Source organism: Phyllostomus discolor, chromosome X, assembly GCF_004126475.2.
Source record: "Phyllostomus discolor isolate MPI-MPIP mPhyDis1 chromosome X, mPhyDis1.pri.v3, whole genome shotgun sequence".
Classification (NCBI taxonomy): Eukaryota; Metazoa; Chordata; class Mammalia; order Chiroptera; family Phyllostomidae; genus Phyllostomus; species Phyllostomus discolor.
This window is the reverse complement of record NC_050198.1, coordinates 40,802,122-40,826,457: the sequence shown is the minus strand read 5'-3', so window position 1 is coordinate 40,826,457 and position 24,336 is coordinate 40,802,122. Positions and strand designations below refer to the sequence as shown.

At 40.4% G+C, this 24,336-nt stretch overlaps 1 protein-coding gene across 1 annotated transcript in view; it reads left to right on the top strand.

The window, feature by feature from the left end:
- The window catches only part of LOC114505158 (vacuolar ATPase assembly integral membrane protein VMA21), a 226,465-nt gene extending 202,378 nt beyond the window's left edge, over nt 1-24,087 (top strand). The window contains exons 11-17 of the mRNA XM_036017005.1: nt 2,783-2,906; nt 5,060-5,223; nt 17,342-17,524; nt 17,853-18,038; nt 18,593-18,660; nt 19,519-19,681; nt 23,412-24,087. Of these exons, the coding sequence (XP_035872898.1) occupies nt 2,783-2,906; nt 5,060-5,223; nt 17,342-17,524; nt 17,853-18,038; nt 18,593-18,660; nt 19,519-19,681; nt 23,412-23,420 (897 nt within the window). The 3' untranslated portion in view covers nt 23,421-24,087. The remainder of the gene's footprint in view (nt 1-2,782; nt 2,907-5,059; nt 5,224-17,341; nt 17,525-17,852; nt 18,039-18,592; nt 18,661-19,518; nt 19,682-23,411) is intronic.
- The last annotated feature ends 249 nt before the right edge of the window (nt 24,088-24,336 follow it).

The window sequence follows — 24,336 nt, the reverse complement described above, 5'->3', positions numbered from 1 at the left end:
TTAATTGGAAATGTAGAGCTGAACTGGAAACAAGAATATGGCAGTTATCAACACGGATTGTCTTAAAGTAAAAAGCTTAGATGCAGTTATCAAATAAGTATCAATAGAGCTAAGGACCAAGGGCTAATCTGGAGCACCCCAAAAGTTAAGAGATTAGGGAGAATGAATCAGCAATGGAGAATGAGAAGAAGTAACTAGTTAGGTAAGAGGTAATCCAAGTGAAGTGATAATGATTATCACTTGAGATTCTAAGCAAACAGAAGTCTATGGGAGGAGCTAGGTCTTGCGGGAGGAGTTCTTACACTCTACATAATTTAGAAAACTGCAGGAAGAACTCTTTGCTTACAGTGAAGCTCTATGACTGTAACTAACTGTTCGTCCCCTTACCTTCCTTTCCTCTTCTATATAAACTTCTCTACCCTGGCATGCTATGCAGTGTGTGCATGAATCACTATGTCTACATGCACTGGTTTGCAACCTTTCTCTTGTTTCTGCAAATAAATCCTTTTTAGTGACAAAACACCTAGTCGCTATTACTTTCAGTTGACAGAAGAAAGTATTTCCAGGAGGAGGGAATGATGAACAGTGTAAGACACTGTTTATAGATTAAGTAGGTGTACAACTCAGAAGTGATCATTCGATTTAGGACCTGGAAGTCATTGCTGAACTTGAGAAAAGTTTTGGTGGAATATAAAGTGGGAAGGAAGATAATGTCTGATTATCTGGTTTAAGAAAGGCTGGTGTAATTGGACACATTGCGTACTTCCCTTTTAAGAAGTTTTTCTGTCTAGGGAATCAAGTAAACGGGTTGTAGATGGAGGACAAATGGGATACAGAGAGGATTTTTAAACTGTATATTTTAAGATTATGCTGTATTTTATCTAATATTTTCCCCATGTCTACTCAATCTGTCATCTTGACTGGACAATCTATAGCACTTTTTTTTTTCCCAAAAAGGAATATGCAAGGATCTCTTAAAAATTAGGCAGAGCACTTTTGACACCTATTCTAATCATGAGGAAAATGTGAATACTGGGGGGCATGCTTCTGGATTGCCACTCTCACAATGTACACTCCTTTCTGGTTCACATAACCATTCATTATTGGAGCCTGCATTTGAAGTCTACTCTATGCCTAGCTTGAAAAGTCATGCTTCTCTTTTAAATCTCTTTAGCATACTGTTTGTGGAGACAATTAAGAAATAAAAGTGAAGCGAAAACTCCTCTTAAACTTGTAAAAGCATATTGATTACCTTCTTGTCCTCATATATACATTTTTATTTCATCATTCTTTTTAGCTTCTAGCATCCTCTCTTGAAAAGCTGTCTGCTGGCCTTAGTCCTAATTGCATTTTAGACTGGTATCTTTTTGATTCCAAAATAGTTTCTTTACTTTGTTTTTTCCCAGGCCAATTATACTCACTGCACATGATTTCCCATTTAAGCTCACAGCATTTATATTGATAGGCTAAAACATGTGAACACACAAAATGGACATCTTAATCAATATCTGGGTATATAAATTTATATTGAAAATCATCCAGAAGCAAGCAGCTAGTGATTATCCAGTAAATTAATATAAGGCTATGATAAAAAATCAGGAAAAAGAGGACAGAGGAAGGTCATATCCCACCTCAATGAATACCACTCCACCAAACATCTTTTTAAATAATGAAAGATTGCCATATCCCCAGCAACATACTGCTTATTTTAAGGAATAAAAATCACAGTATACTATTTAAATAGTGAGGTTGCACAATTTCCTGAAGTTCAGATGCTGGGCTTTGATCTAGACAAGTGGGCTCCAACAAAGAGGTTCCTTGTAGAAAAATCAGCATAGGTCTATATCTTCATTTGGTCCCAAAGAAAAGCAAGCAAACAAACTGTTCGTTGGCAAAGATGTAAAAGATTGCATTAATAAACCAGGCATTGTACTTAAATTTCATATAAAGAGTGATTCACAGACTATTAAAAAAAAGATCTGGTTGTTAAGGAAGTCGAAGTGGATTGCTAAATATGAATACAGTGTATGCAGTTTAAGGCATCAAATGGCTTAAATTGAGGTAGCCAAAGGTTAGGGAAACAAGTGCTGGATTTCAAGTCACTGGATCCTCCCCTCCCCTCCTCCTGTCCCCACTTTGCCCCTCCTTTCCCCCCCTCCTCTTCCCTCTCTTCTTCTCCTAATTTGCTATATGACTTTTTCTTTGACACTATCAAATGGGGAGGTTGCACGAGAAGCTCTCCAGGACCATGTTCATCTGTGTGCTACTATAGTAAAGGTACTTTTGATAATAAGACTTTCAACCTTAATCTGTGTTAAAAACATGGAGTAGTTAGTTGTTAATCAGCCATCCAGGTGGTCTTTTCTTTCTCTAAACTTAGGCCACATGTGCCAGACCTCTGGAAAAATGACCTGTCTATAGTGGTACTCTTCTCCCACAGCCTCCTCACCTCTATGAACTGGCACCTCTTTAAGTCATGTTTTCTTTTTGATTGGCACTCATATTTATTATGCTTATGCTTTTGTCCCATCTAAAATTTGTTTCTCTTTTAGGTTTTTATAATATATAGCATGTGGCACCCATAGTCTCTGCTTGTTGTTATCTTCTAGTGATATTTTTCATGGACGTGTTTCATGGTGGTTTTGTGTTAGGTATTCAGTTGATTGAAGCAGTGTTAGAGATTATGTGAAATCAGATTTTGTGCTCTGCTTGTGTTTCCTTTTATTTATATATCTCTTTGTCTCTGAATTGAAATGTCATCTTATCTTTTGGAAATTCCTAGGATCAAGCTGATATTATAGAGGTTGAGAAGTATGAATCAGAAGTATCTGCTCACATAATTACTGTAGAGTCTGATATATCTCGTGACTCCAGCACATCTTCCATGGAAGTCACACCATTGCCAGGTAGGTACATTTGGACATTTATATAGGGACGATCAGAAGAAAAATAGTGGCCTCCAGAGTAGTAACAGTTTTTCAAATGAAGATAATGTTCTATTTATAATGTTGTGAAATCAAAACAGTGAATTCTAACTTTCTTCATCTTCTGTAAACTTTTTGATATGATGCTTTGAGAGCAATGAAAATGAGTATCTCATCAATGGTTTGAGTGCTTGGGGATGGAATTATTTCCTCCCATTTAATTTTAATCCACTAAAGACTGCTGCTCTATCTCAGTCCTTGGAAGAGCAGCATCTTATCTTTTCGTATTCATGCAATCTTTTCTGCTTATGGCATAGTAGTTGTATTCCAAAGAAATCTCTTGTTTTTAAAAACTGTACTATAAGAAGAATTTCTAGTGAAGGGAAAAACAGTAATATTTATTACATAAGTTTCAATATTAAAGGCATTTCATAAACATAATTGTATAGTAATACAAAACTTAAAGCAGTGGTGGATGCATAATGCAGACCATGTCCTCTAATTAGCTGATCTTTATTCTAAATTTATTTTTGTATTTTTTAATCATTTTAATTAATATTCAAATACAGCTGTCTCCATTTTCCCACTACCACTTTCCTCTGCCCCACCCACCCCCACCTCCCACCCTCAATCCTCTGTCCCCCTTTGGCTTTGTCCATGACTCCTTTATACATGTCATAGATAATTTATATCATGTACTCTATGGCCATGATACCTCTATTTTTTTCTCATTATCTATTCAGTCATCTTTTATTTCCATTAACTGAGGCTTGTCCTTTAACCCAAGTTCTAGGTTTCTTTTTTATTGTTGTTCAAGTACAGTTTTCTGTCTTCCCCCCCAACCTTCCCCACCTCCATCCCCCATTTCCACCCCCCTTGTTGTCCATATGTCCTTTATAATTTTTCCTGTAAACCATGATACCTCTATTTGTAAAAAAATAACTCTACTTCAAAACCTTTCCATTATTGCTCTGAATTTCAAAACTTTGATTTTAAAAATCTTCAAAAATAATTGATTTTGGAGGGGAAGGGCCAATGTTCATGGATCCATGATTGTGATTTTTAAAATATCTAAGAGCAATTTAGTTTTAAAATTTCAGAGTATCACTCTTTGAGTGTACAGTTCTGTGGGTGTGACAAAGACAAAGAGTCATGTGTCTACTACCACAGTACCAAGCAGAACAGTTCTGTCACCCTCCAATTCCTTTGTGCTGCCTCTTTGAACTCAAACTCTGTCCTCTGTCCTCAGGAAACCATTGATCTGTATTCCATCTGCTTTCCTTTCTCTAGAATGTCATATAAATGGAATCATACAGTATCAAACCATTTTGGTCTGGCTTGGTTGGTTAAGAAAATGCATTTAAAATTCATCCATGTTGCATTAATGGTTCATTTCTTTTTGTTTGCTGAGTAGTAATGCATCTCATGAATGTATTACAGTTGTTTTTGGAAATCAGTTCATCTGTAGAAGGACATCTGAGTTGTTTCCAAGTTTGGGTGATTATAAATAGAGCTACTATAAACATTTGCATAGAGTTATTTTCATATGAATATATTTTTAATTTACTTGGATAAATTCCTGGATGTGGGACTACTGGGTCATATGGGAAGTGTGTGAACAAAATTGAAACTATTTTCCAAAATGACTCTACCATTTCACGTTAATCAAATAACGTTCTCCACTTTGTTTTTTGGAGCTGTTGAAGGAGCATCATGTTGCAACACATTCAAGATCACTTCAAGAACTCCTGAAATCCCGCAGTTTGGGGAACCTATTTTTTCAGAACTGATTTATGACTAGGTTTAATTTGGCTTTTATCAGTTGGAAGGTATCAAAAGAATTATATAATGAAAAGATACATCACTAATGGGTTTGGGCACCCCCATATGCTTGGTTGGGTGAAGGTAAAGTCATACACTCCTTCCCTTTTCTTCATTTTCAGATATGAAAAGATTTTTAAGTAATTTCTGAATTAATCCTGGTATCTGGCATGTCTAATTTTTAACATGAAATAAAATTGGGCTCTTGTTTTTTTGACATACAAGAATTAAACAGAGAAATCTTTATTATCTCTTTGATAGCATTGATACTTTTGCTTTTTGGGTTATGAATTTCATTGTGCTTTCTTCCTCAGCTGTATCATCTTTGAAGAAACTTGAATTCAAACATATGGTGGAATATGTGGATGATGTAGTTGAAGTGGAACAATTGGAACAGATTGACCAGATGGAAGAGGTGGTAGAGGTAGAGCAGGAGAACCTCTCATCCTTTAGTGTGGCTGCTGGCATCAGTGCTCAGGTACCTAAGGGAATCTTGCCTCACATTTATCTGAAAGGCTATTTCTGGAAGGCTACAGGTTTCCACTGTTATGCTCAGTTTCACTTTGAAGAAAGCATGCTTTAAAAAAAAACTGTATCACCATTTCTGATGTACTGGATTTTCAGATGCAACTGAGAAATTCTGTGGGTCCTAACAAACAGAGAGGTTGGAGGTTGTCTGACCTCCAGACAACTTTGTTTTCCTCTTAATATGAAATATTCAAAGATACTTTGTGTCTGAGAGAAAATTTGGGTTAAATACGAAGCTTAACACCCAGAGAAGTTAGTATTTTTAAAAATATACTTAATTGATTATGCTACTACAGTTGTCCCATTTCCCCCCCTTCACTCCCCTCCAACCTTCACATCCCATCCCACCCACACCCCCCCCCCCACTTTAGTTCATGTCCATGTGTCATACTTATAAGTTCTTTGGCTTCTACATTTCCCATACTGTTCTTACACTCCCCCTGTCTATTTTCTACCTACCATCGATGCTACTTATTCTCTGTACCTTTTCACCCTCTCTCCTCCTCCCACTTCCCTGTTGCTAACCCTCCATGTGATCCCCATTTCTGTGGTTCTGTTCCTGTTCTAGTTGTTTGCTTAGTTTGCTTTTGTTTTTCTTTTAGGTGTGGTTGTTCATAATTGTGGGTTTGCTGTCATTTTACTGTACATGTTTTTTATGTTTTTTTTTTCTTAGATAAATTCCTTTAACATTTCATATAATCAGGGCTTGGTGATGATGAACTCCTTTCACTTGACCTTATCTGAGAAGCACTTTATTCTGCCTTTCCATTCTAAATGAAAGCTTTGCTAGATAGAGCAATCTTGGATGTAGGTCCTTGCCTTTCATGACTTGGAATACTTCTTTCCAGCCACTTCTTGCTTGTAAGGTCTCTTTTGAGAAATCAGCTGACAGTCTGATGGGAACTCCTTTGTAGGTAACTGTCTCCTTATCTCTTTCTGCTTCTAGGAGTCTCTCCTTCAGTTAATTTTGGCTAATGTAATTATGATGTGCCTTGGTGTTTTTCTTCTTGTATCCAACTTCTTTGGGACTCTCTGAGCTTCCTGGACTTCCTGAGTCTATTTCCTTTGCCAGATTGGGGAAGTTCTTTATTATTTGTTCAAATAACTTTTCCACTTGTTGCTCTTCCTCTTCTCCTTCTGGCACCCCTATAATTTGGATGTTGGAATGTTTAAAGATGTCCTGGAGGTTCCTAAGCCTCTCCTCATTTTTTTTTAATACTTGTTTCATCATTTTCTGTTTGGTTGTTTCTTTCTTCCTTCTGGTCCACTCCATTGATTTGAGTCCCAGTTTCCTTCCCATCACTATTAGTTCCCTGTACATTTTCCTTTATTTCACTTAGTGTAGCCTTCATTTTTTCATCTAATTTGCAACTAAATTCAACCAATTCTGTTAGTATCCTGATCACCAGTGCTTTGAATGGTGCATCTGATAGGTTGGCTTTCTCTTCATTGCTTAGTTGTATTTTTTTTTTCTGGAGCTTTGATCTGTTCTTTCATTTGGGCCATTTTTTTTTTATCTTGGCATGCCTGTTACGTAGTGAGGGGCAGAGCCTTAGGTGTTCACTGAGCAGGTCAACCCAGTTACTGCATTGTGATGCTGTATGTGGGGCAGGGGCCTGAGAGGGAATACTGGCGCTTTCTCCACTCTTTGCCAGATTATAGTCACTTCTGCCATTTCCTCCAAGCAAACTGGGCCCTTCTGGTGCTGATTCCCATGTGGGTGGGTTTGTGTACATTCTAGGGCCCTGTGGTTCTTTCCAATGAACTCTCCTATGAGGCTGGAAGTTTTCTCCCTGCACCTCAACCCCTTCAGGTGTTTTCAATTGGTGTTTTGAGGCTTTATGTTCCCGTGCTGGGACACTGGGTTGCAGGGTCTGTCTCACTCCTCAGTTTCACCTGGTTTATCTGCACACGAATGTGGGACCACCTGGTCTGCCAGCCACCTTGTGTGCTGGTGCCTCTTCACAATCTGCCACCTTACTGGGTCTGCCCACTGCCGCCATGCGTGCCTGGGTCCACCAGCTGCTGCTTTGGGTGCCTGGGGTCTGCCAGGCACTGCTTTTTTTTGCCACAACCCCTGTCTGTCCAGCCACCTGATTCTTCCCCTCCTACCAGTCTGGATGAATGTGTCTACTTTAACTCCTTGGTTGTCTGACTTCTGCACAGTTCAATTTTCTGTCAGTACTTGTTGGGTATTTTTTGTTTCTAAAGTTTTATTGTCCTTCTTTTGGTTGTGCAAGGAGGCACAGTGTGTCTACATATGCCTCCATCTTAGCTGGAAGTTGAAAAGTTAATATTTTTAAGAGCTATGCTCCTCATCACCTGTGAAGGGATGCTAACCATCTCACAGGAAGATGAATTTCCTGCCTACCCATACCAACACCTCCCCAACAGAGGTAGATGCTCATTAGAATTTTTATTGCTTAGAAGCATGCCTTTCAGAATGTTAGTAGATCTATCAAACCTTCAAATGTCAGCACCAATATATATGGTCTGCTGCCAAATCAAAACAGTTGGAGTGATTACTCTCTTGTTCTACCTCCAAATTTATGTATATAACCACAGATTTGGATAATTAGACAGGATTATTAAAATCAGGACTGACAGCCAAGAAAATGAATTGATGGTCTGTTATGTGGAATTTTGTGCATTGATTACTAAACCTAAGATGAGTCACTCCATTCCTAAGGCCAAGCCATCCTCTTCTGATGAGAAGAATTGAGGGCTAGAAGAGAGTTGTTTTGAGTATGGGCCCAGCAATGTGACCTTGGCACATTCCTGAGTCTCAGTTTCTCCATCTTGAAATGTCTGATTGTCTTGCAGGGATTTGTGGACTGATATGAAAATTCTTTGAACTATTTAAAAGAAAATTTCTGTAGAAATCCATTTTCTCTTTATGTCCTTATTATGCTAAAAGCTTTTGGTTCCCTTTTCACTGTCCCAGGCTTCTCTTCTCCTTTGAATTAATTTACAATTAAAATTTAAATATGTCTTTTATTTAAATTAATCAAAACAGCTTGGGCTGGTGTGGCTCAGTGGATTGAGCACTGGCCTGTGAACCCCAAAGGGTAGCCAGCTCAATTCTCAGTCAGGGCACATGCCTGGGTTGTGGGCCTGGTCTTGAATAGGGAGCTTATGAGAGGCAACCACCTATTGATATTTTTCTCCCTGTCTTTCTCTCTTCTTTACCGTCTCTCTAAAAATATATAAATAAAATATTTTTAAAAATAAATTAATCAAAACAACCAACAATAAGTGTGTATGGTCTGGCTCTGCATGTGATAGGGTGTTAGGCTTATTTCTGAGTGCCATGGATTGACAGACTAGAGTGTATCTAGAAGATTAGGAACAGGGTGGAAAGGCCCTGGAAAATGTCATTAGGTCAATAGTGGAAGACACTGGAGAAGGGAGACTGGGGAGGGACAGGACAGCTTGACCAAATAGCTGCAGGACCACCGTGCTGCTGAACAGGGAGACCTGTCTCCAATGGATCCAACTAGGATGGATAGCGAGTACCTCAGGGCAGCTTAGCATTCCACTCCCTTCAAGGAAGCCTTTATGCAATGAGTTAGGTTACCTTCCCAGGGGGTGAGCTCCTCTCCTTCAGTGGAAAGGTTTGAGGCAAGGCTTGGTAGTTCATCTGCCAGGGATAGTAGAGAAAATATTCTTGCCTGGATAAGGGTGTGATGACCTATAAAGTTTGTTTATTTCAGTCCTGAGTTTAGAGATGACTTTTTTGCTCTAATGAATGCCTGCTTTCCTATAAGAAGATAGATGCACACACACATACACTATATAGTAAAAGAGGGCAGTTTAAGTACATTAAAAATACATGTTTTTTCCAAATAAGAAAAACAACTTGAATGGTTTTTCTCTCTCTTCCTTTTTAATAACTCAGCCACATGCTTCCATTAACCATAAGGGGTTGAAGGACCACAGTGTGATGTAATACATTGTGTTATCTTTGCTCTCTAGCAGTTGCACATCTGTTTTTTTTTTTTTACTTTAAATAATTTATTTTATTTTTTAGAGTTAACATACAATAATATATTAGTTTTTAGGTGTACAACTCAGTGATGTAGACATTGTAACTTACAAAGTGATCACCCTGATAAATCCATTACCCATCTAACACCATACATAGTTATTACAGTATTACTGACTATAATCCCTGTTCTTTACTTTATTTCCCAATGACTATTCTGTAACTACCAATGTGTTTCTCAATCCCTTCACCTTTTTTTACCCAGTCCCCTAAAGTCCCTCCACCACTAGCAAACATCAAAGTGTTCTTTGTTTCTCTGACTCTGTTACTGTTCTGCTTGTTTGTTTATTTTGTTTTGTGACACGCGCTCACCGGCCTGCAGTGAGCATGGAGAGCATGGAACACTGCGGATGGCTTGTCAAAACATGAGAAAAACATACACAGAGACAACCAGGTCCTGTGGGGAAACAGGGATGGAACAGCCAGTCTCTCTAGTGGGGAGCGCCATAGCCACCCTCCCTAGGGAAGAGCGCCCCTAAGGGAGAACATGCCATTCTCCCACCTGAGCAGGCTTTTTATTGGGTTAGTGTGCATAAGAATTCAGGTAAAGCTCATTACTCATTGCCAGGAAATAAGGATCAAACAATAGATAACAAGGAACTCTGAGGGCTTATTTTGAGTCAGGTTTAAAGAGCTGTAAAAAACTTTAAGGAACAAACTTACTTCTTCCTTGGACCCTTATCAGTTAATTGAGAGCATTCTAAACAAAGCAGGTTTCACAGGATTTTACATATTCTTTCTTAGACCTGATCACCCGGGGAACCTGCCCTTTCCAGCAAAGGGCTGCACCACCCTCTGTCATTGTTTCAGGCTTAGGTGTAGCAAGGGAAGTAAGGCATCCAAGAGATTAGGAAATTTTCTCACAGACAATGAGGACTCAGGCTTTGTCAAAGCCAAGGGGCGAGGGTCCATCACCCCCTTTTGCTGTAGCCCCCAAAGTCCTTCCTTGGGGGCCTCCCACGTGATCGTGCCTGTCTTAGATCATTCCCCCCTTGGGGAATCTTACCCGTCATTGGCTAGCCAACCAAGCATTGAGGGCCAGGCAGGGTGAAGTAAAAGGAGCAGAAGCGGTGCTCCTGCCAGGGAGATAAGCTTTTGTCTTCTGGCTGGCTTACGGTCCAAGGAAGGTCCATCAGCCTTAGCCTAGGTGGGGGTTACAGCTTCTGATACCAGGCAGGGTGGTTCCCAACAGTTTTGTAGATTTCACATCATGACATTTGTGTTCCTCTGTGTGAGTTATATCACTCAGCACAATACCCTCTAGGTCCATCCATGTTATTGCAGATGGCAAGATTCCATTCTTTTTTATCACAGAGTCATATTTCATTGTATAAATGCACCACTTCTTTATCTATTCATTTATTGATGGACACTTAGGTTACTTCTATGTCTTGGTATTTTAAATAATGCTGCAATGAATATATGGATGTATACATCTTTTCAATTTAGTTTTTTGAGTTTGTTGAGATAAATACCCAGAAGTGAAATTGCTGGGTCCTTCTCTGTTTCTTATTATATAGTCTTTTGTTAAGTTTATTTTACCTTTTATAAGTATTTCTACCCCTCCTTTTTGTTTGTCTGTTTCCATTTCCATGAAATATCTTTTTCCATTTATTTACTTTCAGTCTGTATGTGTATTTTGATCTGAAGTGAGTCTTTGTAGACAGGCTACATAAGGGTCTTGTTTTGTTATCCACTCAGCCTTCATATGTCTTTTAATTGGAGTATTTAATCCATTTGCATTTAAAGTAAGTGTTGATATTTATTTATTGCCATTTTATTATTCATATTTTTTATCTTTTTTTCTCCTTCTTAAAGAAGAACCATTTAACATTTCTTGAAATGCTATTGGGTTGGCCAAAAAGTTCATTTAGTTTTTTTTTCATCATATCAGTGACACATTTTCATTTTCACTAATAACTTTATTGATTTGGATATTTTGAGTAGTTGGCTATCTCCTGATAATGTTGTATAATGTGCTATAACATCGATAGTTCCCAATTAATGCCTTGATTTGATCGATATCAAATTCAATAGGTCTCTCCCACCCTTGAGCATCATTTTGTGGGAAATCGCATTGGCACAAAATCTGAGATATTCCAGGCAGCAATATTTTCACTGATATATCCCCTAGAGAAAGACACATAAAGGAAAGAATACACAAATTAGATCTCATCAAAATAAAAAGTTTCTAAATGGCTAAAGGAAACAACATTAAAATGAAAAGAGAACCAACCATATGGGTAAACATACTTTCAAATGATACCTCGGACAAGGGTTTGATCTCCAAAATATAGAAAGAACTCACATGAGTCCACTCCAGGAAGAAAAACAACCCAACTAAAAAATGAGCAATGTTCTTGAACAGACACTTTTCAAGGAAAGACATACAGAGGGTCCAGAGACATATGAAAAGATAATCAGCATCACTAGCCATCAGAGAGCTGCAAGTTAAAACCACAATGAGATTCTACTTCACACCAGTCAGAATGGTGATCATAAACAAATCAACAAACAACAAGTGTTGGAGACGTTGTGGAGAAATGGGAACCCTGGTGCACTCTTGGTGGGTATGCAGACTGGTGCAGCCACTGTGGAAAACAGTATATTATTTCCTCAGAAAAATAAAAATGGAGCTGCCTTTCCACCCGGCAATACCACTGTTGGGATTATACCCTAAGAATCCTGAAACACCAATTCAAAAGAACCTATGCATCCCAATGTTCACAGCAGCACAATTTACAATAGCCAAGTGCTGAAAGCAACTCAAGTGCTCATTGGTAAATGAATGGATCAAAAAACTATGGTACAGCCCTGGCTGGCGTAGCTCAGTGGATTGAGCATGGGCTGAGAACCAAAGCATCACAGGTTAAATTCCCAGCCAGGGTACATGCCTGGGTTGCAGGCCACAGCCCCCAGCAACCGCACATTGATGTTTCTCTCTCTCTTTCTCCCTCCCTTCCCTCTCTAAAAATAAATAAATAAATAAAAACTGTGGTACATTTACACAATGGAATACTACACAGCCACAGAAAGAGAAGGAGCTCCTGCCTTTGACAACAGCATGGATGGAACTGGAAAGCATTATGCTAAGTGAAATAAGCCAGGCAGTGAGGGACAAATACCATATGATCTCACCTTTAAGGGGAACCTAATCAACAAAACAAACAAGCAAGCAAAATACAACCAGAGACATTGAAACAAAGAAGAAACTGATAATAACCAGAGAGGAGCAGGGAGAAGGATAATAGGGGAATGGCCATAAAAGAACATGTACAAAGGACACATGGACAAAGCCAAAGGGGATAGATTTGAGGGTGGGGTGGGGGCATGGTGGGATGAAAATGGAGATAACTGTACTTGAACAACAATAAAACAATAATAAAAATAATGGAATGAAAAAATATATATGTACACACACATATATACACACACACCTCCAGCACAGAATTTTGAAAACAACTTTTGACACATTGTATCAGTCACATCACCTTCTCCATACACTGCACAAACCTTTTTGGGGGGCTTTCAGTTGTGTTTTCACCTTTTTTGAAATAATAAAGCAAAATATGCTGAAAATGTTCTGTATTTTCTTCTACATTCAATATTAAAATGGCTACATAAAAATTCAACAATTTTTAAAAATATTTTTATTTATTTATTTATTTTAAGACAGAGGGGAAGAGGGAGAGAGAGGTAGAGAAACATCAATGTGTGGTTGCCTCTTGTATGCCCCCCACTGGGGACCTGGCCTACAACCCAGGCATGTGCCCTGACTAGGAATAGAATCATTGACCCTTTGGTTCACAAGCCAGTGCTCAATCCACTGAACCACACCAGGCAGGGCAAAAAAAGTTCCAACAATTTTAATAAATGTTTTTAAATGCATACCTATATGACAGCTGTCACAATACAACCTAACAAAATTGTTTCCAATGAAGTTAAAGACAACCAAACACTGCTAAAGCCATCTTATGGGAAAAAAAAACAAATGAACATTTTAACTAACCCAATAGTTTGGTGGTAATGATCTCCTTTAGTTTTTTTTATTTTCTGGAAGCACTTTATCTGTCCTTCAATTCTAAATGATAGCTTTGCTGCCCTGGCCAAGTAGTTTGATTGGTTAAAGCATCATCCCGATATGCCAAGATTGTGGGTTCAATCCTCAGTCAAGGCACATACCAGAGTTAACCAATGAATGAATAAATGAGTGAAACAACAAATTGATGTTTTTCTCTCCCTCTATCTCTAGAATCAATTAATAAATACAAATTATAAATGATAGCTTTGTTGGGTAGAGTGATATTGATTATAGGTCTTTGGTTTTTATTTTGAATATTTCATGCTAATCCATTGTGGCCTGCAATGTTGTGTCGAGAAATCAGCAGATACTTATGGGATCTCCCTTATACATATGTAACTGCTTTTTTTCTTTCTGCTTTTAAGATTTGTCTTTAATCTTTGGGATTTTAATTATGATATATCTTGGTGTGGGCCTCTTTGGATTCATCTTGTTTGGGACTCTTTGTGCTTCTTGGACTTACATGTCTATTTCCTTCATTAGGTCAGGGAAGTTTTCCATCATTATTTTTTCACATAGGTTTTCAATTTCTTGCTCACTTTCTTCTTCTGGCACCCCCATGGTGCAAATGTTGATACATTTGAAGTTGTCCCAGAGGCTCCTTAAACTATCTTCCTTTTTGTATACTTTTTGCTCTTTTGCTACTCTGTTTGGGAGTTTTCTGCCATCTTGTCTTACAACTTGCTGATTTGGTCCTCTGCTTCATCTAATCTACTGTTGTGATTCAACTATCCTCATTTTTTTTATTCCTTTTTTTTTCTTTTTACTATTTTGATTGGGTGTTTTCTGCTCTCTTGTGTTCCAAATAGAGATTTCATCCTCTACTTAATCTACTCTAGTGTGGATTCCCTATAATGTACTTTTCATTTCAGTTATTGTATTCTTCATTTCTAGCTGATCTTTTTTGTCTTTTCTATCTCCTTTTTTATATTTTCTATCTCTTTGTTGAAGTTTTCACTAAGTTCATCTAACATCCTTATAACCAATGTTTTGAACTCTGCATCTGGTAGATTGCTTGTCTCCATTTTGTTTAATTCTTTTTCTGGAGTTGTGTTCTGTTTCATTTGGGACATGTTTCTTTGTCTCCTCATTTTGGCAGCCTCCCTATGTTTGTTTATATGTTTTAGTTACAGATGGTACCTAATGTGGTGAGTGTTCTCTAGGGTCCAGTGGCACAGCCTCCCTGATCACCTGAGCTAGGCACTGCAGGTGTGCCCCTCACTCAGGCTGTGTATACCCTCCTGTTATAGTTGAGCCTTGATTGTTGTTGGGAACTCAATGGGAAGGATTTGCTCCCAGGCCTATTGGCTTCAAGGACTAGCCAGGACCACCATGGAGAGCCAGCTGTGCATGGACCTGCCCCACAGAGCAGGACTTCTTTCAGTGGGGCTCTGGTGCCTGATGAATCCACCCCTTGACTACGTCACTTGTATAGGTGGTTGGGTGGTGCTGTGATGTGGTTTGAAGCTTTTCACTGGTGTGTTGGCTCTGGGGCTTCTTGGGAGGTGAGGCCAAGGTCAGTTGCCATCCTTACCCTGCCCAGGGCCACCTGGCATGAGTTACAAGTGATTTGCAGATGGCTTCTTCTTGTTCTGGGCTTGAAGGTGCCCAGGAGAGGCCAAGCTGCAAACCAAGACTGTTTGCCACTAGTGCCAGGCCTGGGGTTACTTAGTGAGAAGTACAAGGCACATTGAGGCCAGATGCTGCTTGCTTGAGAGCTTTTAGGAAAGTCCAAAATAGGAGGCAAGACAGGTCTTTCATATGGAAAAACCAATGGAAACACCTGGGTGGTCTTGCACATTGGGTGGGGCAAGGTCTCAGGGAATCACCAAAGTAAGGGGAACAGTGTTAGCCAAGTTTACGGAGGATTAAATATGGTACCAAGTTGCCAGCTCTGTGGTAGGATAGAGGGCTCAGAAAAGGAACAGTGTCCTCTGCCAGCATTTCTGTCTTGGAGAAAGCCACCCCTCCAGCTCCTACCCCAAGGCCAGACAGTCCCAGTCCTCTCTGTATGCCCCTGGTACATTTTGAACTGCTGCCCCAGTACTGGAGCTCAGAATATCTGAGTCTGAGTAAGTCTGTGCATGGGCCCTTTAAGAGGAACTTCCCATGACTCCAGCAACATTCCATCTCCCTCAGCCACAATTCCTGCTGGTTTTTACAGGTACAGTTATGAGGACTTTTTTTTTTACACACTGGAACCCTGGCCTGAGGGACCTGGTGTAGGGCTGGGGCCCCCTCCACCTCATGGGGGGACTTCCACAGCCAAAATATTCCTCCCAGTTTTTAACTACTGCATGTGGGTGTGGGACCCACCTGTTCTGTGCCTCTGCCCTTCCTACCAGTTTTGATGTGGCTTCTTTATATTCTTAGTTGTAGGACTCCTTTTCACCCACATTTTAGGCAGTTTTGAATGATGGTTGTTTTGCAGTTGTGATTTTGATGTGGTTGGGGGAGGACTGGAGTATCATATTTACCCATACCACCATCATGACCAGAATATGTACTTTTTTTCTCATCATTAATATTAACATTGTGGATTGGGTTTCTGGTTCTAATCTTGTTTATACACAGTGTATAGCACAGATCAAGGCAAACAACAATTGTTTCCAGGTCTTTTTGACAGCTTTGATAGTTCCTTTTCAAGAATTTCACCTCTTTTCTGTCCTCCTCAGCCAGTCAATTGAGAAGTCCTTTCCACTTTCTTAATTTCTCAAATGTGTCCATTCCTTTCTATGTCTCCTGCTTCTGGTCTGTTTCAGGCCCCTCTTATATTTACCTAGAATTACCTCTACATCCCTCTAATTTGTTTCTCTGACTCCAAGCTTACTGTCTCCTCACAGTTCATCTTCCACAGTGCCATCAGAAGGCACTTTCTACAATATAGGTCTGAGCATGTCAGTTCCCTAGTAAGGCCTGTTTTTTGTTTTTGTTTTTGTTTTTGCCCCTCAAACTCAAACCTTGGTTTTCCTTTTTGAAATTATAGTTGATATACAATATTACATTTGTTTCAGGTGTACAATGTAGTGATTCAAAATTTACATGTCATATAAAGTGATCACAATCATCAATCTAGTAACCATATTTCATTGTGGAAAATTATTATATTATGAGTAGATTACTTGTGCTATATATTATATCCCCATGTATTATTTATTTTATAACTAGAAGTTTATACCTTTTAATCTTCAGGTCTATGTTTTAAAACACTCTTTTTGGCAGCAGCACAAGTGGCTGATGAATAAAATCCAAGTTTTTCAGCCTCCTAAACTTGTATGGTCTACACAAAGCTCTTTGTCCACTTATCTCATTCCTTCTATTCCAGTCAACCTGAAGTATTGTTTTGTCCCCGAACATGCACTCTACTTTTATAAACCTGTCTGTTTTTCATTTCCAGATATGAGACTGTTACTCAACTTAAAATTAGATTCTAAGAGGAGAGTATTCTTCCAAGTACTACACCTGTGTGTAATGTCTATAAAGTTACCTACTTTTATGGGGTTGTGAATGTCAGATCTGTGAATTTTTGTGCAATGCTTAGACAAGTGCCTGGGGCAAAATAAGTTGCAGTGGAGCATTCACTTGCTTCTTACCACATTGTTAATGGGCATTCAATGGGTGTTTCCCACATGCTTTCTTTGTGATCTTACCCGTGGTACTCTGACTTTTCACCTAAGGACTCTGGAAATATCATTTCACTTCTCTGGGCCAATTTCAGAGCTTTATGCTTATGGAAAAAAAAAAAAAACTAAATGATCCCCATTATCCAGTTCTGATCTAGAATTCCTGGATTCTCTAACCATATCTTTAAACTTTCTAGAATGAATGAAATCAGGATTTGAATGCCATTGTTCTCATTTTCAGTATTTCAAAACATGGAAATAAAACAATATGGTAGTATTTGGAGAACCTAGTTTCCCTATAAGTGATTTCTCCCTGCAGTCTTTACGACTACTATCGCCAGTTGCAGCATACATCAACAAACGTGAGAAGGAACTGATGAAGTTGTTTAAGAAGCAGCTGGAAGAGAAGACTAAAATACTTCAGGCTGACATCAGAAACCAGAAAGATGCCATGGAAATGATGAAGGAGCAGCTTAACACACTGAAGGATTCCAAGTTCAAGGTAAGAGACTGGTTCTATGTAAGTAGCATAAGGGACAGGAGAAAGGGAAAAGAGTCAATAGGGACTGCTAATAGGGACAACTGCTGCCCTGAGGCAGCACAGGACATCTGGAGTGCTCTTCAACAGGGACTTACGACTTTTCACTTTTTTTCTTGACTGCAGGAGTGAAGATGGACTTAGCCCATCTCTGAGAGTGGCAGATGTGGCTCATATAGACAAGGCTTCTGTTTGGGCTTGCCTGTGAGCAGTCTTGCTGCATTCCCAGAATGTCTTATGCTGTAAGGAATGATGTGACTCCTGAATACTTTGTGATACTCTGTCCTTACAGATGCAGCTAACCACTGACACTTGTGATCCCCAATCTTTGGAACCATGTCCCAAGAAGCAGCGTACCGAGCAAATGGAGAAGTCCCTTATAGATCCCAATGAGACCAAATGTTTTGATGCTTTATGTTTTTCTCACTCTTTGAAATTTCCTGAGGAGCTTCAGGTGCCTTGCGATACCTTCAACCAGGTATGGAAAACCTGTTTTCACTGTGTATCTGAAAGGGGATTTCATTTTCATGAAAATGTAATGTAGGTTCAGGCAGATCTCCTGAGGGTGTAATGACTATTCAGTTGGCTTCAATTCATGTGTCTGAGGAGATAAAAAATCCTGCCTATCAAGACCTGGACACACATACACACAATTCATGTACACATTTGCTAGATTACAGCTTCTCATAGCCAGTAACATGATTGCAGTTAATGCCTTGCCAAACCAGGAGACAGTCACTCAGACTTCTGTGCCCAAAGAGGTAGGACTACTGCTTTCTTCTGCTTTGGGAAAATGGAGAGTTGTCCATCAATTTCTTAGAGGCTCTTGTAGACCCTGAAATATTTCGATCTCTTTCCTTTTAATGCAGCAGTACCTACAGGAGCAAGAACAATATCTGCAGCTGCTGCAGGAGCAGCAGCCCCAGCAGTGTAATATCATTGTAGAAAACCAGAGGCTGCAAGCATCCTTGACAAACCAAGCTGGCCTCTCTGGGCCCCTCCCTCTGTAGTGACTCTCTTTTGTTCATGCAGGCCCAGTCTACTGATGTTCATCTCCAGTTATTTAAAAACCTTGGGGGCCAGGAAGATGAAAGTCAAAGGTAAGAAGTGCATGGAATGGTGGTAAGGGCTAAGGTCACTGTTACCCTCTCATGGTCGAAACCATGGGTGGCTTGCCTACAGGGCACCAAATGTTCCCTCATCAAAAGCAGTGTGCTTCCATATATCTTACCCTATGGCCACAGGACCCCCTGCCTCTACATGGATGGTGCATAGCCAAACATGTATTGATGGGACAGAGGAGTCTTCATGACGCAGGAGGACTAGACAAGGAAGCCTCCCATCTAGGGAATTAGCATACAGATCTTGAATTTGTTTAACTTCATCCACTGGAGTCCAGTCTCATTGCACAAGGTATCTAAGAGAATTCTTGAGTGCCCACAGCTGAATAACTTCTGGGCTCCCAGTTTTCTTGTCCCACTTCACTGAGATCTGGTGATCACAGTAGATTAGGTGAAGGGGTCTGCCTGGCATTGACAATCTATATGAAGGGAGTGGGTGCGATACAGTTGCTAGATTGCCATTGGATACCTGAAGAGTCAAGAACACAGGTCTTAGTGCTGGGAGACAATATGACTACATGAACACATTTGCAGCTCAGTGATAATGTCTTTGGTCTCAAATGCCAGAAAGAGGATTTGCTTCACTTTAGCAAATTGAGACTTATTCAGGCTAAAGTAAAAGCACACAAAAGTGAATCCTGATTTAGCCACCAAAAAAAAAAAAATTGCCTTAAGCACTTACCAATGAACAAAACAATTTTTCCTGGGCCATCATTTAGAGATTCATGTCATTGAAATATGTATTTTCTCTTACGGTTTTGTTCATGAGAACCAGAAGGAACAAACTCCGCTGCAGTTGGCACATAGCCTAAATGGTAATACAATTTCTTCTGCCAGCTTTTCTCAGTCTCCCACAACTTATGACTCAGATTCAATCACCCGAGAGATCCCACAGGATTACATCCAACTTGGGCAACAGTCATCAGATCCACAGAATCACCTCAATATCCAAGTGAAAGTTTGGCCTCACGGCAAACAGGACGACCAAGCCACCTTGCCCCAGGTATACCAGCCCCTTCTCTGCTCTCCAACTGAGGTCAGGGGTTCTGCACAGAGTCTGGGATCCTCCCCATAAGGCACACATCATGGGCTTATGCTCTGTATGAAATCCAGACTTCAAAGCTCAGTAAGTTTGAAGGCAGTTGCTCACACATGGTGGTAGCATTCATTGCTGAGCAAAAAGATTCTCAGGCTTCCATGGAAAAGTGAGCAGTCCTTATGGATAGTAAATGCATTCTGACTTAAAAATTTCTCAGAAAAATGTGTTATTTGTGCAAAGTGGGCCATGCCATTGTGCTGAGCCTATTGCCTCAGCCCAGACACCTTTATGAATTTATGGATTTTTATTTCTGCTGCAATCCAGGACCTAGGTGTGCATCTGTTTTCTCATACTGAAAATAAACCAAGAGTCCTCCTGTTGAGTGTGCTTGTATACATCTGTGGGGTGCCCTGTATTTGATAGGGTATACCCTTCCTTGGGGACTACCTACAATGCCGTGTCTCCAGGGCAGTGGTGGTCTACATGGCAGTCACATAACAGGCTTTGGTCACAGGTACACACCCAGAAGCCCCTTGAGGACCACAGACTCAATCTGATGAATAGCACTTAACAAAGGGTGTTTTTAAATATACTTTAATGACTATGCTATTACAGTTGTCTCATTCTCTCCCCTTTATTCCCCTCTGCCCTGCATACCAACTCCCACCTACATTCTCCCCCATAGTTCAAATCTGTGGGTCACACATATAAGTTCTTTGGTTTTACATTTCCTATGCTGTTCTTAACCTCCCCCTATTTTGTATCTACCATTTATGCTTCTTATTCCCTATACCTTTCCCCCTGATTCTCCCCCCCATGTGATCTCCATGTCTGTGATTCTGTTCCTGTTCTAGTTGTTTGCTTCATTTGTTTTTGTTTTTGTTTTAAGGTTTGGTTGTTGATAGTTGGGAGTTTGTTGTAATTTTACTGTTCATAGTTTTGATCTACTTTTTCTTAGATAAGTCCCTTTAACATTCCATATAAGAAGTCCTTGGTGATGATGAACTCCTTTAACTTGACCTTATCTGAGAAGCACTTTATCTGCCCTTCCATTCTAAATGAGAGCTTTGCTGGTTAGAGCAATCTTGGATGTAGGTACTTGCCTTTCATGGCTTTGCATATTCCTTTCCAGCCCCTGCTTGCCTGCAAGGTTTCTTTTGAGAAATCAACTGATAGTCTTATGGGAACTCCTTTGTAGATAACTGTCTCCTTTTCTCTCATTGCTTTTAAGATTCTCTCCTTATCTTTACTCTTGGGTAATGTAGTTATGATGTGCTTTGGTGTGTGCTTCCTTGGGTCCAAATTCTTTGGGACTCTCTGAGCTTCCTGGACTTCCTGGAAGTCTGTTTCCTTTGCCAGATTGGGGAAGTTCTCCTTCATATTTTTTGAAGTAAGTTTTTGATTTCTTATTCTTCCTTTCTCCTTCTGGCACTCCTATGATATGAATGTTGGAACGTTTAAAGTTGTCCCAGAGGTTCCTGAGCCTCTCCTCATTTTTTTTTAAATTCTTGTTTTTTCATTCTGTTCTTGTTGAATGTTTATTTCTTCCTTCTGATCCAAACTGTTGATTTGAGTCTTGGTTTCCTTCCCATCACTATTGGTTTCCTGTACATTTTCCTTTATTTCACTTTTCATAGCCTTCACTTCTTCCTCTATTTTGCAACCATATTCAACCAGTTCTGTGAGCATCCTGATTATCAGTGTTTTGAACTCTGCATCTGATACGTTGGCTATCTCTTCATTACTTAGTTCAATTTTTTTCTAGAGCTTTGATCTTTTCTTTCATTCAGGCCATAGTTTTTTTTGTTGTTGTTGTTGTTTTTTTTGTCTTGGTGTGCCTGTTACGTAGTAAGGGCTGGAGGCTTAAGTATTTGCCAATGCAGGGCAACCCATGTTGCTGTATGTGGGGGAGGGGTCCAAGAGGGAACATTGCCACTTGTTCAGCTCTCAGCTAACTTTCAGTCACTTCCGTTGCTACCCACAAGAAAATTGGATCCTTCTGGTGCTGATTCCCAGGGTGGGTGGTTTTGTGCATGTTCTAGGAGCCTATGGATCTCTCCAGTGAACTCTCCTGTGAAGCTGGGAGTTTCTTCTGCCACCACAACCCCCACAGGATTTTACAGTCTGAGGTTTTGAGGCTTTATTTCCCCATGCTAGAACCCTGGGTTACGTGGTCTGTCTTATTCCCCAGTTGTTCCTCTGAGTTTGTCTGCATCCAAATGTGGGACTGCCCACTCTACCAGCTGCTGCCTCACTTGGCCTGCCAGCCACCACCTTGCTGTGAGTCCTCTCTGCCCAACTGCCCATCTCTACCCCTCCTACCTGTCTGAATGAATGTTTCTTCTTTAACTCCTTGGTTGTTGGACTTCCATACAGTTCGATTTTCTGTTCGTTCTGTTTATTTTTTGTTTTTAAATTTGTTGTTGTTCTTCTTTTGGTTGTGCGAGGGGGCAAAGTGTATCTACCTATGCTTCCATCTCAGCCAGAAGTCAGCAAAAGGTGTTTTGATTCTGGCTTAAAAATTCTTCACTGAGCCTTACCGCTTTTAAAATTTAAGAAACAAAAACCCCACCAAGCTAAGGTAACATGAAAGAGTTGGGATATTTTAAGTGGCTAGAGGTATATTTAATTTCACATGCACACCCTGAGCAACTGGGCTGCCAGATGTCTAGAAAGTTGATCAATTAGAGGGACTACCCACACAAAGAGATCAGGTGATCAGTGGATTCTGGGGTTCATTTACCAAGCCAGATTCTGGTGAGACCCTTCCCCAAGCCTCCTCTCAAGATGCTTACCCTCAGGATGGGCCCAGAGAGGCAGAGCTAAGACAAAGCTGAGAACATATCCCAGGGAAATGGAGAAGGGAGTACCCTGGAAGGGTGAGCAGTTGGGAGAATACAGTGGAGCTGCCAAGGGAAGGACTGACTGAGTGTGTTCTTCCCTGTCTGTAAGACTTCAGAGACTTCCAAACTCTGCCCTGGATCATCTCTACTACCTTCTGGGCTCTCCCTCTGCCCAGATTTCCAGACATCTCCAGCTCTACCCATAGTCCAGCCTTGCTCCTTTTGTTTTTTCCTATCTTCTTTTCTACCCTGCTGCATTCCACTTGTCAAAATCTTGCATCATCTTAAAACCAGTCCAAGTCTCTCTTTTTCCATCAGAAAAAGCTCTCACAGTTCATTCTTTGTAACACCATTTTTATGTTTGTTCCTCCCTCCCCTTTCCTCTACAGCTCAGAGTTGTTACTTTTCATGTCATAGTGTTCAAGTGGGCCAGGTAACTGCTGATGAGGCTTAACATGGAAGCCTTAGTCCAAGCAGAGCAATGGCAAGGTTCAAGGGTAGGAGTATGGAGAGACCTTTTAAGGCCTTGGCTAGCCATGGCTCTCAGAGAAGCTGGGATGGGGAGGGCCAGACACAGGACCCAGTATCTTTAGGCATTAAGATAAGTTTAGGAGAGCCCAAGAGGCCTGCTTCTGCTAGTCTTTAAGTCAGAATTCTGTTTGGACAGAGAAGTGGGGGAAAATCCAATTTCTCCAGCTCCACCTTTCTGCCAGCATCTTGCAAGTTTGTGTTCCAAAGTGGTACTTTTCAGTACCTTGCTAACTTAAACTAAGGGGTTCTCCCACTGTTGTAAATCAGTCCCAGTAACCTCTAACAAAGGACTTCACCTTGTTTCCCTTTTTCTCAGCAGGCACTAGCTCTTGAGGGAGGAGCCCAGGGATCTTCAGGTCCACAGACTTCCCAGGACCCTGCTGAAGATCCACCAGACCAAATCATCTGTTCCTTACCTGCAGAGCAGTCTGACCCAGAAAAGCAGCTGAACTAGCAGTGCTCTCTTACCAAGCCTTGAGTTGGGGAGACAAACCTATGAGACCTTTGAGACCTTCATGGCTCGAGTCCCTTAGAGTTCAGAATTAATATTTACTTTCCTTTCTTGTGAAGTTCTTTTTATAATTGTTAGTTGAACATGACCTGTTTCTTTCAAGTGGTGATACAGATGCAATTTATAATCCCTAGTATGCTAGTATGTAACAGCAACAAGGCCGTAGCAGGAGACCGCTGTCTCCATATACCCTGCCCTGCCTCACACACAACTGTTCTACTGTAGGCAGACAGGCTGCAGAGTCTGCTCAAGTTAGAATACCCTTCTTCTGCCAAGAAATATTTCCAGTATGGTTTGCATTCTAGTAAGAAGCTGTCCTGTCTTAAGCTACAAGAATTCTGAGGCCTTGGCCTTGATCATCAAGCCCTGCACCTCCCCTATAGTGACATTGGGGAAATCTGCAGAGAATAACATTCCAACTGTGAGGTGCTTTGACCTAATATAATAACAGCTTCATTGCTTAATAAATGTTTCTGAACTTATGACTGATTTTTTTTAACCTAGAAGTAATATTGACTCAGCTGACTGATGCTAAGCTCTTGAGTGAAGGGTTCATTTGCTGGAGTTGTGCTCCATGTGTGTGACCTGCTCCCCTGAGCCTCTCCTTCACACCTCAGTTCCCTGCCACAGTTGTAGAAGTTATTGGCTTCTGCTTTTCCAAGTGTCTGTGCCCAGGCCCTCTATGTGGCTGAAGCCTGCTGGGTCATTTATTGACACTAAGGGCAGCCACA